Raw genomic sequence first — 16,755 nt, 5'->3', positions numbered from 1 at the left:
CTCCTGTTCTATTGATTTCAGCATGATGTGGATATTAGCCTCATCAGGGGGAAAATCCAGGCTCTGAAATGAAAGAGTCCTATTTATGTGATTAACAAAAGAAAGTGTTGTGTTGGACTTATCTCGTCGGTGACCCACTTGAATCAAACTGTACACATTATTCCCAGATTCCTTGTGGTTTTTGAGCTGTTAGTTTTAACAGGAAGTGCAACCTCATCTCCTCCTCTCGGCACAATTGATTTCAACGTGATATTTATATGAGTGATGACAAATAAGTGTTGCGTTCCTTTGTTTAGCGACCCCTAAATTTAAATGCATCACTCCAAAATGTAGCTGACTGTCTTCTGCAGGTTGTCCTCTAACCAGGGAGGTAAAATATATCTCCCATTTCCATGTGTTTTTTTTGTTGTGTTAGCATCAATAGCATTTACAGCCTGATTTCCCCCCTAATAGATATATCAGTGATTTATTGCCTCTTGTTGTTTCTGGAAATTGGTTATGCCTAAACCTAACCTTAAATAAACCTAACATTAACCATACTGCTAACCCTAATGCCTAAACCTAACTTCAAATAACCCTAACATTAACCATACTGTTTACCCTAATGCCTAAACCTAACCTTAAATAACCCTAACATTAACCATACTGCTAACCCTAACCATACTGCTAACCCTAACATTACATTTGTTTTTTCATACATTTTTACAATATCGCACATTTTGACTCCAGCTGGTCCGTCTAGTGGTCCGTCTAGTGGAAATCTGTCAGTTCTGTCGACAGGACGAGACTCGTGACAATAAACATCAACCTGCTTAAGAGGCATCAGAAGAAGACAGACGTAATATTACCAATTGTAACATCTATTGCAGGATAATGTTAGATATCGACATAGCTGGACATAAATTTTTGTTTTGTTTAACTATGAATTTTATTTAGGCTTCTTCTAAACCATCGCTTTCTACTACAGATAATAAAACGATTCCTTCCGGTTACTAGTCCAACGCTCTAACCACTAGGCTACCCTGCCGCCTCTACACTAACCATTAGGCTACCCTGCCGCCTCTACACTCTAACCATTAGGCTACCCTGCCGCCTCTACACTCTAACCACTAGGCTACCCTAACGCCCCGTTATAACTTTAGGCCTAAAAGATAAAAAATTTCTGTCACATTTTACAGTCTTCAGGAATAAGACTTTTGAACTATGAAGTATAAATGTGTTTAACCTGAGCATAACCCTAAAACTAAGCACTTATGAGCCTACTCTGTCGTTTATGATTTTGTTTGTCATGGAGGACTGATTGGGCTCATTGCTTCCGGTTGATAAAGAAATGCATGCTGCTCTCTGAAAGGCAGGTGCTATTTGCAGGGACGCAGCTTTAACTGGAGCCGGGGGAGCCCCCCCACACATTCTGAAATTTCACTTTTACCTAGTTATATCATTGCAATGTGATACAAAAACGGACAGAGGTGTGCTTTAGGACCATGCGGACGGTTCAGAGCGGTCTTCTTTTTTGGAGTTTTCAACTGGCTGGGTTGAGCACCACAGAGCAGACAGACAGGCTGTGTGAAAAAGGAAAGCTAATTATGAATAAACCATTTAAATAGACTCACATTCACTGAACATTTAGTGTAGCAGTTAGCAGTGTTATTATTATTATTATTATTTTTATTACCTTTTATTTAACCAGGCAAGTCAGTTTTAAGAACAACTTCTTATTTACAATGACGGTCTACTCCGGCCAAACCCAGACGACGCCGAATTGTGCACCGCCATATAGGTAATCAGGTCGTGACTACAACTACATTATTACGTCTTTAAAACTACACTGTGTTGCTACATTGGTGAGTAAAAACTTCCTACCGTATCACTTTTTTTTCCTGAAAATAAAATATTAATTTCTCTCAACTGCGTTACCCACTCCAGTCAGCAGATGGCGGTCTGAAACTTTAAGGCGATGCTGCTGGTGTGACGTATAATGTAGTGGACGGAACGCTTCTTTCAACAGCAGCAACAGTTTGTGAGACACCTCGGTAGCTTGATAGACAACAGAGACGAACCACTAAAGCTCTTTAGACGCTTTAGTGTATATTAGCCACTGTATTTTAAACACACTTCTGTCGTCTTGTTAGTTATCCACTTTAATGTCATATTTGCGGTGTTGTTATTAGTCAGCTGGTTAAGTTAGCATTAGCATAGCTAGCTAACATCTCCGACATGAGTTCACTAAACTACTCTCCTCCTGATAAAGAAGAGGAGGTCTGCTGGACGGATGAAGAAGCTCTCATGAAAGAGGAAGAGGAGGCTGTTACAATACAAAAACAAGTAGAGGGTGAGGCTGTTACGGTGAAAGAAGAAGAGAAAGACGTTTCAGTGAAAGAAGAGGAAGATGCGTTCAGAGTGAAAGAGGAGGATGTTACAGTAAAAGAAGAGGAGGAAGATAAAGAGGAGATGACTGTCACGTCGAAAAAGGAGGAGGAAGAAGAGGAGGAAACTGGATATCTGGGCCCGGATTCCCAAACGCATCTTAAGGCATCCAATGGTTCTAATGATGAATTTAGCCGTAAGATGGTTTTGAGAAACCGTTCCCTGATTAACACTAGTAAGTACTGTCTTAAATACAGAGGTGCAAACTCTGCAGTTGTTGAACTGATGTTTGGTGTTAAAGCGGAAATCTGCAAATGCTACATTTATATTATTAATTTTAAATTAGTAATTTATAGGCATTGATTCTTGAAGAATATAACACATGCCTCATGAGCTTAGTTCAACTGTTTACCCCATCAGAATCCCAAATAAGCTTTTTTTACTCCGGTGTTTAGAAACAATGTAAACCAACACTGTATAGCCTCAACATGGTTAAAACTATAATGTTGATATCATGGACGGTCAGTCCTTGCATCCATAGGTCTGTCTATGAATTTGAGAGTAGTTACATTTCTCCAGCCCCATCCATCTTATTACCAAAACAGTGGTGGAATTACAGCTTTGTTATTGGTTGAACTGCAGATTGGTTGATTGATGTGTGGCTTTTTAAAATGGGGGAAAACTAGGATTTAAACAGCAACAAAATGGCTGCCCAGAGACTTGGTTAACAGCTGAGGGATGGGGGAAGGAGAAGTGTAACCACTCTCAAATTCATAGTGAACAATATTGTAGAAACCTTAACCCAACACCTAGTGACCTCGTCAAGAAGTTCAGACATCTTGGCGTAACAGTTATAAGGCGTTGGCTTGACAGTCGCTGGACCCAGGTTTGAGTTCAGCTCAGGGCCTCCCCCTGAATTCACTACACTATGAATACAAGGACTGCCCATCCATAAGTTTAACATGAGAGTTTTAACCAGTTTTCTAGGATATATAATATATTCTAGAATTCATCCATGATGTCATAATGATAGTTTAACCAGGTTTCTAGGATATATAATATATTCTAGAGTTCATTCATGAGGTCATAATGAGAGTTTAACCAGGTTTCTAGGATATATAATATATTCTAGAGTTCATTCATGAGGTCATAATGAGAGTTTAACCAGGTTTCTAGGATATATAGTATATTCTAGAATTCATTAATGATGTCATAATGAGAGTTTTAACCTACTATTGAAGCTATACAGTGTTTGTTTACAAACAGTGGTGTCATACAGGCGTATATATTGGTTTCTGATGGGGTGAGACAGTTGAAACATGAGTCGTTTATAAGCTCTATTCTTCAGGAATCAATGGTGATATATTATATGGGTCTTTCTATAACTGCCAGTGTTGGTTTTCCTGTGGAGGTCAAATTGTTAGAGCTGTTGATAAGTCATTGTATAATATTCAGCCGATTATTTTCATGCCATTACATTAAAGGCGAAATATTGTCTTTTCTTAGCAAGGTGTTGCTTAAATAATGTTAGCTGTTTGTGATGTTAATTGAGTATATAGATATAGTTGATAAGTCATTGTATAATATTCAGCCAATTCCCCCCCATTTTTTTAGGACTGACTCTAGTCGACTGGTCGATTGTTTTGTCAGTAGGCTGTTTGTCGAGATTTTTTAAAATATGTATTTTGTCAAGCAGTTGCAAATACACTACATATACAAATGTGTTCACACTTCAAATGAGTGGATTCAGCTACTTCTGGTGTATAAAATCGAGCACACAGCCATGCAATCTCCATAGCCCAACATTGGCAGTAGAATGACCTTACTGAAGAGCTCAGTGACTTTAAAACGTAGCACCGTCATAGGATGCCACCTTTCCAACAAGTTAAATTTCTGTCCTGCTAGAGCTTCCCCTGGTCCACTGTAAGTGCTGGTATTGTGAAGTGAAATGTTAAGGAGCCTTTTGGACCTAGAGAGAACAGTCTAGGATGGCTGGTGGCTGACAATATTTAGTGCCTTCCTCTGACACCGCCTGGTATAGAGGCCCTGAGTGGGAGTATGTCTCCAGTGGTGTGCTTAGCAGTACGCACCACACTCTATAGCACCTTGCTGTCAGATGCCAAGCAGTTGCCAAACCAGGCGGTGATGCAGCCAGTCAAGATGCTCTCAAACCAGGCGGTGTAGCAGCCAGTCAAGATGCTCTCAAACCAGGCGGTGTAGCAGCCAGTCAAGATGCTCTCAAACCAGGCGGTGTAGCAGCCAGTCAAGATGCTCTCAATGGTGCCGCTGTATAACTTTTTGAGATCTGAGGGCCCCGTGCCAAATCTTTTCATGCTCCTGAATTTGAAGAGGCGTTGTCGTGCCCTCTTCATGACTGTGTTGGTGTGTTTGGACCATAATTGGTCAGTGATGTGAACACAGAGGAACTGATGAGTTCCACTGAGGAACTTGAAGCTCTCGACCGGCTCGACTACAGCCAAGTCAATGTGAACGTGGGAAAGTTTGGCCCTCCGCTTCCTGTAGTCCATGATAAGCACGACCCCTGAGGGGTCTGTGTTGAGGGTCAGTGTGGTGGATGTGTTGTTGCCAACCCTCAACACCTGGGAGCAGTCTGTCAGGATGTCCAGGATCCAGTTGCAGATGGAGTTCAGTCCCAGCTAAGTGATGAGTTTTGAGGGCACTATGGTGTGGAGCGACGAGCTGTAGTCAATGAACAGCATTCTCACGTAGGTGTTCCTTTTGTCCAGATGGGAAAGGGCAATGTGGAGCGCAATAGAGATTGGGTGTGGATCTGTTGGGCGGTATGTGAACTGGAGTGGGTCCAGGGTTTCTGGGATGATGGTGTTGATGTGAGCCATGACCAGCCTTTCAAAGCACTTCATGGCTACGGATGTGACGCTTTGGGGTGGTAATCATTTAGACCGGTTACCTTGGCGTTCTTGGGCACAGGGACTATAGTTGTCGGTCATGTTGGTATTACAGACTTGGACGGGGAGAGGTTGAAAATGTCAGTGAAGACACTTGCCAGTTGGTCAGCGCATGCTCTGAGTACACGCATCCCGGTAATCCGTCTGGCCCTGCGGCCTTGTGAATGTTGACCTGTTTAAAGGTCTTCCTCACATCGGCTAAAGTGAGCATAGTAAATTTGATCATAATAAATAATATCATAGTACATTTTATCATAATAAATAATACTTCCAGCCAGGTGCAGATTTAATAGTATATTCCTCGTTTCCCTCCTTCAGGGAACAGTAGTTGTAGTCATAATTGTACACTTTTCATATGATGTAGTCAGCGTTTTCTAACAGTTAAAATAGGCCTGGACATTGAACTACACTGAGCAACATGTATTGGTAACGAGGGCTTGTTGATCGTGTTGTTTAAGAAGGCAGAGAAACACTTTATTATAGACAGACTTCTCCCCATCTTAGTTAGCTACTGTTGTATCAACATGTTTTGACCATGACAGTTTACAATCCAGGGTTACTCCAAGCAGTTTAGTCACCTCAACTTGCTCAATTTCCACATAATTCATTACAAGATACAAGATTTAGTTGAGGTTTAGGGTTTAGTGAATACAATGCTTTTAGTATTTTAAATATTTGTTTCTAACTTATTCCTTGCCACCCATTTCGAAACTAACTGTAGCTTTACCTGGAATGCTTTTCCAACAGTCTTTAAGGAGTTCCCACATATGCTGAGCACTTGTTGGCTGCTTTTCCTTCACTCTGCCGTCCAACTCATCCCAAACCATCTCAATTGGGTTGAGGTTGGGCGATTGTGGAGGCCATCTGATGCAGTACTCCATCACTCTCCTTCTTGGTCAAATAGCCCTTACCAAGCCTGGAGGTGTGTTAGGTCATTGTCCTGTTGAATAACAAATGATAGTCTGAGTGCAAACCAGATGAGATGGTGTATCGCTGCAGAATGCTGTGGTAGCCATGCTGGTTAAGTGTGCCTTGAATTCTAAATAAATCCCAGACAGAGTCACCAGCAAAGCAACCCCACACCATCGCACCTCCTCCTCCATGCTTCACGGTGGGAACCAGACATGTGGAGATCATCCGTTCACCTACTCTGCGTCACACAAAGACACGGCGGTTGGAACCAAAAATGTCAAATTTGGACTCATCAGACCAAAATACAGATTTCCACCGGTCTAATGTCTCGTGTTTCTTGGCCCAAGCAAGTTTCTTTATTAGTAGTGGTTTCTTTGCAGCAATTTGACCACGAAGACCTGATTCACGCAGTCTCCTCCGAACAGTTGATGTTGAGATGTGTCTGTTATTTGAACTCTGTGAAGCATTTATTTGGGCTGCAATATCTGAGGCTGGTAACTGTAATGAACTTATCCTCTGCAGCAGAGGTAACTCTGGGTCTTCCTTTCCTGTGGAGGTCCTCGTGAGAGACAATGTCATCATAGCGCTTGATGGTTTTGCGACTGCACTTGAAGAAACTTGACATGTTCCGGATTGACTGACCGTCATGTCTTAAAGTAATGATGGACAGTCGTTTCTCTTTGCTTATTTGAGTTGTTCTTGCCATAATATGGACTTGGTCTTTTACCAAATAGGGCTGTGTCCTGTATACCAACCCCATCTTGTCACAACACAACTGATTGGCTCAAAAGCATTGAGGAAAGGAATTCCACAAATTAACTTTAAGACGGCACACCATTTAATTGAAATGTATTCCAGGTGACTATCTCATGAAACTGGTTGAGAATACCAACTGTCTCAAAAGCATTCAGAAGGAAGGAAATTCACCTGTTAATTGAAATCCAATAAAAATGCATATTTGAAATACTTTGAAGAATCTCAAATAAAACATATTTTGATTCAACACATTTTTTGTTGAAATGCATTCCAGGTAAGCATCCCAGTAAAGCAATTAGTCCACTGTGTGCAGTTCACCCTGCACTAACATAAATAACATGAGCATGTCTACTGCGCTAAGATTCCTAGTAAAGCATTTAAAACAAGACATTTCTACAATGTAGAAATGTAGAAAAAACCTTTTGAATGAGTAGGCGTGTCCAAAACGTTTGACTGGTACTGTATGTGTTTTTGTGACTTGCCTTTCCACAGAGGGGTTTCAGTATCAGTGTTTAGGCCCAAGCTGTTCGGACGCTACAGACGTTTATGTGAGAAGATGATTGGTGGATTGAGATGCAGCCCATTGATGCTAAACAAATAGATCTGAGCTGAAACAGCTTTTTATTGACGTTTATGTGAGAAGATGATTGGTGGATTGAGATGCAGCCCGTTGATGCTAAACAAATAGATCTGATAGCTGAAACAGCTTTTTATTGACGTTTATGTGAGAAGATGATTGGTGGATTGAGATGCAGCCCATTGATGCTAAACAAATAGATCTCAGCTGAAACAGCTTTTTATTGGGTTTGTTTTATTATGCTAATTGGTTGTCAGTTCAGGGTCAACTCTTAACCTTTCACCCTTCTCTAATTCACCTGGATCCACCTGGTCATTGTCATAGAAGGAGCAATGTTTTGCATATTCAGTTCCTTCTTTTTCCCACATTTTGTTATGTTACAGCTTTATTATAAAATGGATTAAAATGTTGTTTTTTTAAAGTATAAACTGCTTCAACATTATATTAAGCGGGAGAAACGAGCATTACAATTTAATCCAAAAGTAGTGTGAAATGCACTCATATTCAACCTGTAAATGGAGGCTGTTTTTGCTGTCAGCCTATGAGACCTCCCCTGAGTTTTCCCCCACGGTGGTGAATTAGTGAATAGACACAGAGCTTAATGTGAGTTTCCTTCAGTAGCTCTCCTGATCTGCGATGATAGTGAGCTGTAATATTCAGAATACATTGTGGAAAACTACAATCGTCACTCACCATTTTTTCTCAACGTAGATGTACAACGTCCATAACTAGGCTATACTCGGCCTTGTCTCAGGATGGTAAGTTGGTGGTTGAAGATATCCCTCTAGTGGTGTGGGGGATGTGCTTTGGCAAAGTGGGTGGGGTTATATCCTTCCTGTTTGGCCCTGTCCGGGGGTGTCCTCGGATGGGGCCACAGTGTCTCCTGACCCCTCCTGTCTCAGCCTCCAGTATTTATGCTGCAGTAGTTTATGTGTCGGGGGGCTAGGGTCAGTTTGTTATATCTGGAGTACTTCTCCTGTCCTATTCGGTGTCCTGTGTGAATCTAAGTGTGCGTTCTCTAATTCTCTCCTTCTCTCTTTCTTTCTCTCTCTCAGGACCTGAGCCCTAGGACCATGTCCCAGGACTACCTGACATGAGGACTCCTTGCTGTCCCCAGTCCACCTGGCCATGCTCCTGCTCCAGTTTCAACTGACCTGAGCCCTAGGACCGTGCCCCAGGACTACCTGACATGAAGGCTCCTTGCTGTCCCCAGTCCACCTGACTGTGCTGCTGCTCCAGTTTAAACTGTTCTGCCTTATTATTATTCGACCATGCTGGTCATTTATGAACATTTGAACATCTTGGTCATGTTCTGTTATAATCTCTACCCGGCACAGCCAGAAGAGGACTGGCCACCCCACATAGCCCGGTTCCTCTCTAGGTTTCTTCCTAGGTTTTGGCCTTTCTAGGGAGTTTTTCCTAGCCACCGTGCTTTTACACCTGCATTGTTTGCTGTTTGGGGTTTTAGGCTGGGTTTCTGTACAGCACTTTGAGATATCAGCTGATGTACGAAGGGCTATATAAATAAATTTGATTTGATTTGAACTAGTGGTTTCTTCTTCAGCGGGGAGAAGTTTCTGCAACTAAATTGCACATCATCCTCGTGTGGCAAATTTGAGCAAACACAGAAAAGGACCCATAAAGACATTCTAGAATCATCAACTTTACAACTAAAGTGGGAAAAAAACAAGACAAAATGTGACTGTTCACTGATTGTCAAATAAGTTTGTAAAAGCATTTAAACTCATTAAGAACGTAATGTTGTACAACATCATGGGCATCACCTTTTAGCTGAAAGATACAGTGGATTTCTGCCTTTGTGGCCTTTTTAATCATCTGTCTGACTTTGTTGTTCACACAGGAGAGAGACGTGACCATCGTGGATCCACTGGGGAGCCTCAACAACCTCATGAAGCTGAAGAGGCAGACAGGAATCTCTCCACATCAGAACATCTCAGGCGGAAACCCACAGGGAAGAAATCTCTCCACTGCTCTGACTGTGGGAAGAGTTACTCAATATCAGGTTCACTGAAAGTGCACCAGAGATTTCACACAGAAGAGACATCTCACTGCTGCTCTGACTGTTGGAAGAGATTCACCTCTTCAGCAGAGCTCAAAAGACATCAGAGAATCCACACAGGAGGGAAACGTAATAGCTGTGATCAATGTGGGAAGAGTTTTAATGCTCCAAGCAGCCTGAAAACACACCAGAGAATACACACAGGAAAGAAACCTTATAGCTGCTCTGACTGTGGGAACACCTTTTCAAAACTATATACATTACAATCACACCAGAGAATTCACACTGGAGAGAAACCCCATAGCTGTGATCAATGTGGGAAGAGTTTTACAACATCTAGTCATCTGACTATTCACCAGAGAACACACACAGGAGAGAAACCTTATAGCTGTGATCAATGTGGGAAGACATTTTCCAAATTATATACATTACAATCACACCAGAGAATTCACACTGGAGAGAAACCTCATAGCTGTGATAAATGTGGGAAGAGTTTTACTACATCTAGCAATCTGACTATTCACCAGAGAACACACACAGGAGAGAAACCTCATGGCTGTGATCAATGTGGGAAGAGTTTTACTACATCTAGCATTCTGACTATTCACCAGAGAACACACACAGGAGAGAAACCGTATAGCTGTAATCAATGTGGGAAGAGTTTTGTTACATCCAGCAATCTGACTATTCACCAGAGAACACACACAGGAGAGAAACCATATAGCTGTAATCAATGTGGAAAGTGTTTTGCTCATGCAGGCAACCTGGTAGCACACCTGAGAATACACACTGGAGAGAAACCTTATAGCTGTGATCAATGTGGGAAGAGTTTTACTTCATCTAGCCATCTGACTACACACCAGAGAACACACAGGAGAGAAACCTCATAGCTGTCATCAATGTTGGAAGAGATACTCTGATAAAAGATCTGTCATTTAAACATCAGAAAATACATTTATGAAGGAGTTGTTTCATGATATCAATGAAAAATGTCACAATGTAGAATATTTTAACATTGTAGTAGGAGTGTTCTAATGATGTCACAATGTAGAATGTTTTAACATTGTAGTAGGAGTATTCTAATGATGTCACAATTTAGAATGTTTTAACATTGTAGTAGGAGTGTTCTAATGATGTCACAATGTAGAATGTTTTAAAATCACAGGAGTATTTGAATTAATATCACAATATACAATTTTTTAAACATTGTAGTAATGTAACCTTTATTTAACTAGGCAAGTCAGTTAAGAACAAAGTCTTATTTACAATGGCAAAAAGACGTTGACAATAAGACCAGACCCGACATCCAATATGGTCGGTTTTGGTTGAAAGTTGAAAAGACGTCTTCTTCGGGTGCTTGCGCTCAGCGATTTGAAAACAACTTAATTTCAACGTACTTGCAGCCTATACACATGGACTATCAAAAATTGGTCTATGAACAATTTTATTGACCGTCATATCACTCCAGTATACACACTATTTCTTGACAACATTCAAGTGCTAATTGTCTTTATTCCACTACTGAAGAAGCATGTCCCAAATCACCTCATATTTCAAACATTCAGCCTGACAAAATATACATGTTTTATTATTCCATGCCTCACCATTAAGTTCATTATTGCCACTACATATTAACAAAGGGGTGAACATTTGGTTTTGATATTTCATATTTTAAATGTAACATTTTCAACTAACTTGACAATTTTTTAGGTACAATTATATTGTTTACAAAGACTGTAGTATAAAACAAGCTTATATTTCTGGTTGGATATTACATCCTATTCTTACTATTTTAATCAATGTCATTTCCTTAGAATGATCATTAGTCTTTCAGCTTGTTATTCTATAGTTTTAATGTCATTTCCTTAGAATGATCATTAGTCTTTCAGCTTGTTATTCTATAGTTTTAATGTCATTTCCTTAGGATGCTCATTAGTCTTTCAGTTTGTTATTCTATAGTTTTAATGTCATTTCCTTAGGATGCTCATTAGTCTTTCAGCTTGTTATTCTATAGTTTTAATGTCATTTCCTTAGGATGCTCATTAGTCTTTCAGCTTGTTATTCTATAGTTTTAATTTCATTTCCTTAGGATGCTCATTAGTCTTTCAGCTTGTTATTCTATAGTTTTAATGTCATTTCCTTAGGATGATCATTAGTCTTTCAGCTTGTTATTCTATAGTTTTAATGTCATTTCCTTAGGATGATCATTAGTCTTTCAGCTTGTTATTCTATAGTTTTAATGTCATTTCCTTAGGATGCTCATTAGTCTTTCAGTTTGTTATTCTATAGTTTTAATGTCATTTCCTTAGGATGCTCATTAGTCTTTCAGCTTGTTATTCTATAGTTTTAATGTCATTTCCTTAGGATGCTCATTAGTCTTTCAGCTTGTTATTCTATAGTTTTAATGTCATTTCCTTAGGATGCTCATTAGTCTTTCAGCTTGTTATTCTATAGTTTTAATTTCATTTCCTTAGGATGCTCATTAGTCTTTCAGCTTGTTATTCTATAGTTTTAATGTCATTTCCTTAGGATGATCATTAGTCTTTCAGCTTGTTATTCTATAGTTTTAATGTCATTTCCTTAGGATGATCATTAGTCTTTCAGCTTGTTATTCTATAGTTTTAACGTCATTTCCTTAGGATGCTCATTAGTCTTTCAGTTTGTTATTCTATAGTTTTAATGTCATTTCCTTAGGATGATCATTAGTCTTTCAGCTTGTTATTCTATAGTTTTAATGTCATTTCCTTAGGATGCTCATTAGTCTTTCAGCTTGTTATTCTATAGTTTTAATGTCATTTCCTTAGGATGCTCATTAGTCTTTCAGCTTGTTATTCTATAGTTTTAATGTCATTTCCTTGGGATGCTCATTAGTCTTTCAGCTTGTTATTCTATAGTTTTAATGTCATTTCCTTAGGATGCTCATTAGTCTTTCAGTTTGTTATTCTATAGTTTTAATGTCATTTCCTTAGGATGATCATTAGTCTTTCAGTTTGTTATTCTATAGTTTTAATGTCATTTCCTTAGGATGCTCATTAGTCTTTCAGCTTGTTATTCTATAGTTTTAATGTCATTTCCTTAGAATGATCATTAGTCTTTCAGCTTGTTATTCTATAGTTTTAATGTCATTTCCTTAGGATGCTCATTAGTCTTTCAGTTTGTTATTCTATAGTTTTAATGTCATTTCCTTAGTTTTAATGTCATTTCCTTAGGATGCTCATTAGTCTTTCAGCTTGTTATTCTATAGTTTTAATGTCATTTCCTTAGGATGCTCATTAGTCTTTCAGTTTGTTATTCTATAGTTTTAATGTCATTTCCTTAGGATCCTCATTAGTCTTTCAGCTTGTTATTCTATAGTTTTAATGTCATTTCCTTAGGATGCTCATTAGTCTTTCAGTTTGTTATTCTATAGTTTTAATCGTCTTATGTTTGTTGTGTAGTACATATTAAAGGTTTGATTTTCATAGTGATTATCACTTTTCATAGTGATTATTACTTTTCATAGTGATTATCACTTTTCATAGTGATTATTACTTTTCATAGTGATTATTACTTTTCATAGTGATTATTACTTTTCATAGTGATTATTACTTTTCATAGTGATTATTACTTTTCATAGTGATTATTACTTTTCATAGTGATTATTACTTTTCATAGTGATTATCACTTTTCATAGTGATTATTACTTTTCATAGTGATTATTACTTTTCATAGTGATTATTACTTTTCATAGTGATTATTACTTTTCATAGTGATTATCACTTTTCATAGTGATTATTACTTTTCATAGTGATTATTACTTTTCATAGTGATTATTACTTTTCATAGTGATTATCACTTTTCATAGTGATTATTACTTTTCATAGTGATTATTACTTTTCATAGTGATTATTACTTTTTTCCCTGAAAAGCACATTGCATGGATCCCATGTCTGAAATGTGCTACATTTGAGTTGCAAAGAAAAAAGCCACATCTCAGACTGGCCAATAAAAAGAAAAGATTAAGATGAACACAGACACTGGACAGAGGAACTCTGCCTAGAATGCCGGCATCTCGGAGTCGCCTCTTCACTGTTGACATTGAGACTGGACAGAGGAACTCTGCCTAGAAGGACAGCATCCAGGAGTCGTCTCTTCACTGTTGATGTTGAGACTGAAAAGAGGAACTCTGCCTAGAAGGCCAGCATCCAGGAGTTGTCTCTTCACTGTTGACGTTGAGACTGGACAGAGGAACTCTGCCTAGAAGGCCAGCATCCAGGAGTCGCCTCTTCACTGTTGACGTTGAGACGGGTGTTTTGCGGGTACTATTTAATGAAGCTGCCAGTCGAGGACTTGTGAGGCGTCAGTTTCTCAAACTAGACACTAATGTACTTGTCCTCTTGCTCAGTTGTGCACCGGGGCCTCCCACTCCTCTTTCTATTCTGGTTGGAACCAGTTTGCGCTGTTCTGTGAAGGGAGTAGTACACAGCGTTGTATAAAATCTTCAGTTTCTTGGCAAATTCTCGCATGAAATAGCCTTCATTTCTCAGATCAAGACTGATGAGTTTCAGAAGATAGGTCTTTGTTTCGGGCCATTTTGAGCCTGTAATCGAACATGCCGATGCTCCAGATACTCAACGAGTCTAAAGGAGGCCAGTTTTATTGCTTCTATAATCAGCACAACAATTGTCAGCTGTGCTAACATAATTGCAGAATAGTTTTCTAATGATCAATTAGCCTTTTAAAATGATAAACTTGGATTAGCTAACACAACGTGCCATTGGAACAGTGGTTGACAGTGATGGTTAATGATAATGGGCCTCTGTAGATATTCCATTAAAAATCTGCCGTTTATACAATAGTCATTTACAACAATTTGATGTTGTTTGAAAAATGTGCTTTTCTTTCAAAAACAAGGACATTTCTAAGTGACCCCAAACTTTTGAACGGTAGTATGATGTATTGTTACACCATGTAGGAGCAGTATAGACCTAGTCTGTTCATTATATACATCTACATGATGTATTGTTACACCATGTAGGAGCAGTATAGACCTAGTCTGGTCATTATATACATCTATGTATTGTTACACCATGTAGGAGCAGTATAGAGCTAAATGCTTATTTTAAAGTTATCTGTCTAGTTGACTGAATAAATAAGAAAAAGCTTAAATACAAATCAAATTGTATTGGTCACATATTTAGCAGAAACCTATTCCCCCTCAGGAGACTGAAAAGATGTGGCACGGGTCCTCAGATCCTCAAAAGGTTCTACAGCTGCACCATCGAGAGCATCCTGACGGGTTGCATCACTGCCCTGGTATGGCAACTGCTCGGCCTCCGACCGCAAGGCACTACAGAGGGTAGTGCGCACAGCCCAGTACATCACTAGGGCCAAGCTTCCGGCCATCCAGGACCTCTATACCAGGCGGTGTCAGAGGAAAGCCCTAAAAATTGTCAAAGACTCCAGCCACCCTAGTCATAGACTGTTCTCTCTGCTACCGCACGGCAAGCGGTACCGGAGCGCCAAGTCTAGGTCCAAGAGGCTTCCAAACAGCTTCTACCCCCCCAAGCCATAAGACTCCGGAACAGCTAATCAAATGTCTACCCAGACTATTTACACTCCCCCCCCCCCACGCTGCAACTACTCTCTGTTATTATCTTTCGCCTAGCAGCTTTAACAACCCTACCTGTATGTACATAATTATCTCAATTACTTTGCAACCGACACTCTACTGGTAGCTCTGCTATTGACTCTGTACTGGTAGCTCTGCCATTGACTCTGTACTGGTAGCTCTGCTATTGTTATTTACTGGTAGCTCTGCTATTGTTATTTACTGGTAGCTCTGCTGTTGTTATTTACTGGTAGCTCTGCTGTTGTTATTTACTGGTAGCTCTGCTGTTGTTATTTACTGGTAGCTCTGCTGTTGTTATTTACTGGTAGCACTGCTGTTGTTATTTACTGGTAGCACTGCTGTTGTTATTTACTGGTAGCTCTGCTGTTGTTATTTACTGGTAGCTCTGCTATTGTTATTTACTGGTAGCTCTGCCGTTGTTATTTACTGGTAGCTCTGCCGTTGTTATTTACTGGTAGCTCTGCTGTTGTTATTTACTGGTAGCTCTGCTGTTGTTATTTACTGGTAGCTCTGCTGTTGTTATTTACTGGTAGCTCTGCCGTTGTTATTTACTGGTAGCTCTGCTGTTGTTATGTACTTTAATAATTTGTTTTTCTTATCTCTTACTTTTTTTTCTTACTTTTGATTTTTTTAGGTATTTTCTTAAAACTGCATCGTTGGTTAAGGGCTTGTAAGTCAGCATTTTACTGTAACGTCTACACCTGTTGTATTCAGCACATCGTTGGTTAAGGGCTTGTAAGTCAGCATTTCACTGTAACGTCTACACCTGTTGTATTCAGCACATCGTTGGTTAAGGGCTTGTACAGTCAGCATTTCACTGTAGCGTCTACACCTGTTGTCTTTCGCGCAAGTGACAAATACAATTTGATACGATTTGATTTGAAATGAGTAAAGCAGAATGTAAACATTATTAAAGTGGCCAGTGTTTCTATGTCTATGTATATGGGGGCAGCAGCCGCTATGGTGAAGGGTTGAGTTACCGGGAGGTAGCCGGCTGGTGGTGGCTATTTAACAGTCTGGTGGCCTTGAGATAGAAGCTGTTTTTTCAGTCTCTCGGCCCCAGCTTTGATGCACCTGTACTGACCTCGCCTTTCTGGATGATATAGCGGGGAGAATCATCCGTGGCTCAGTTGTTGATGTCCTTGATGATCTTTTTGGCCTTCCTGTGACATCGGGTGCTGTAGGTGTCCTGGAGGGCAGGTAGTTTGCCCCCGGTGATGCGTTGGGAAGAACGCACCACCCTCTGAGAGAGCCCTGTAGTTGTGGGCGGTGCTGTTTCCGTACCAGGCGGTGATACGGCCCGAAAGGAAGTTCTCAATTGTGCATCTGTAAAAGTTTGTGAGGGTCTCAGGGGCCAAGCCAAAATGTGTAGTAGATGTCGAGTTTGATTTAAAATTTCACTCATTAAAAATCTGCACTAATCAATCAACACATGCTTCTATTTGTACGTATCTATAGAATTGTATTTTATAATGAAATAACTTTTCCCTCAACTGCGTTGCCAACTCCAGTCAGCAGATGGCGATGAGCGTCTTTCAGGCGACGCTGCCAGTTGTGACGTATAATCTAGTGGACGGGACTTTCC

The 16,755-nt window shown here is 39.8% G+C and overlaps 1 protein-coding gene across 2 annotated transcripts; it reads left to right on the top strand.

Moving 5' to 3' along the window:
• Positions 1-1,478: 1,478 nt before the first annotated feature.
• Positions 1,479-13,027, top strand: LOC118378493 (zinc finger protein 501-like). Of its 2 annotated transcripts, none has more exons than XM_052505444.1 (3): positions 1,479-1,844; positions 1,927-2,602; positions 8,595-9,390. In XM_052505444.1, exons 2-3 carry the CDS (start codon positions 2,218-2,220, stop codon positions 8,606-8,608), a joined length of 399 nt encoding a protein of 132 aa, XP_052361404.1. In that variant the 5' UTR covers positions 1,479-1,844; positions 1,927-2,217; the 3' UTR covers positions 8,609-9,390. The 2 variants fall into 2 exon arrangements, with proteins under 2 accessions (XP_052361404.1, XP_052361403.1); XM_052505443.1 differs by lacking the exon at positions 8,595-9,390 and adding an exon at positions 9,401-13,027 and having other exon boundaries at positions 1,487-1,844.
• The last annotated feature ends 3,728 nt before the right edge of the window (positions 13,028-16,755 follow it).

The sequence above is a fragment of the Oncorhynchus keta genome, unplaced genomic scaffold (genome assembly GCF_023373465.1).
Source record: "Oncorhynchus keta strain PuntledgeMale-10-30-2019 unplaced genomic scaffold, Oket_V2 Un_contig_2383_pilon_pilon, whole genome shotgun sequence".
Lineage (NCBI taxonomy): Eukaryota > Metazoa > Chordata > Actinopteri > Salmoniformes > Salmonidae > Oncorhynchus > Oncorhynchus keta.
The sequence above is the reverse complement of the archived record's forward strand: the minus strand, read 5'-3'. Positions and strand labels throughout refer to the sequence as shown.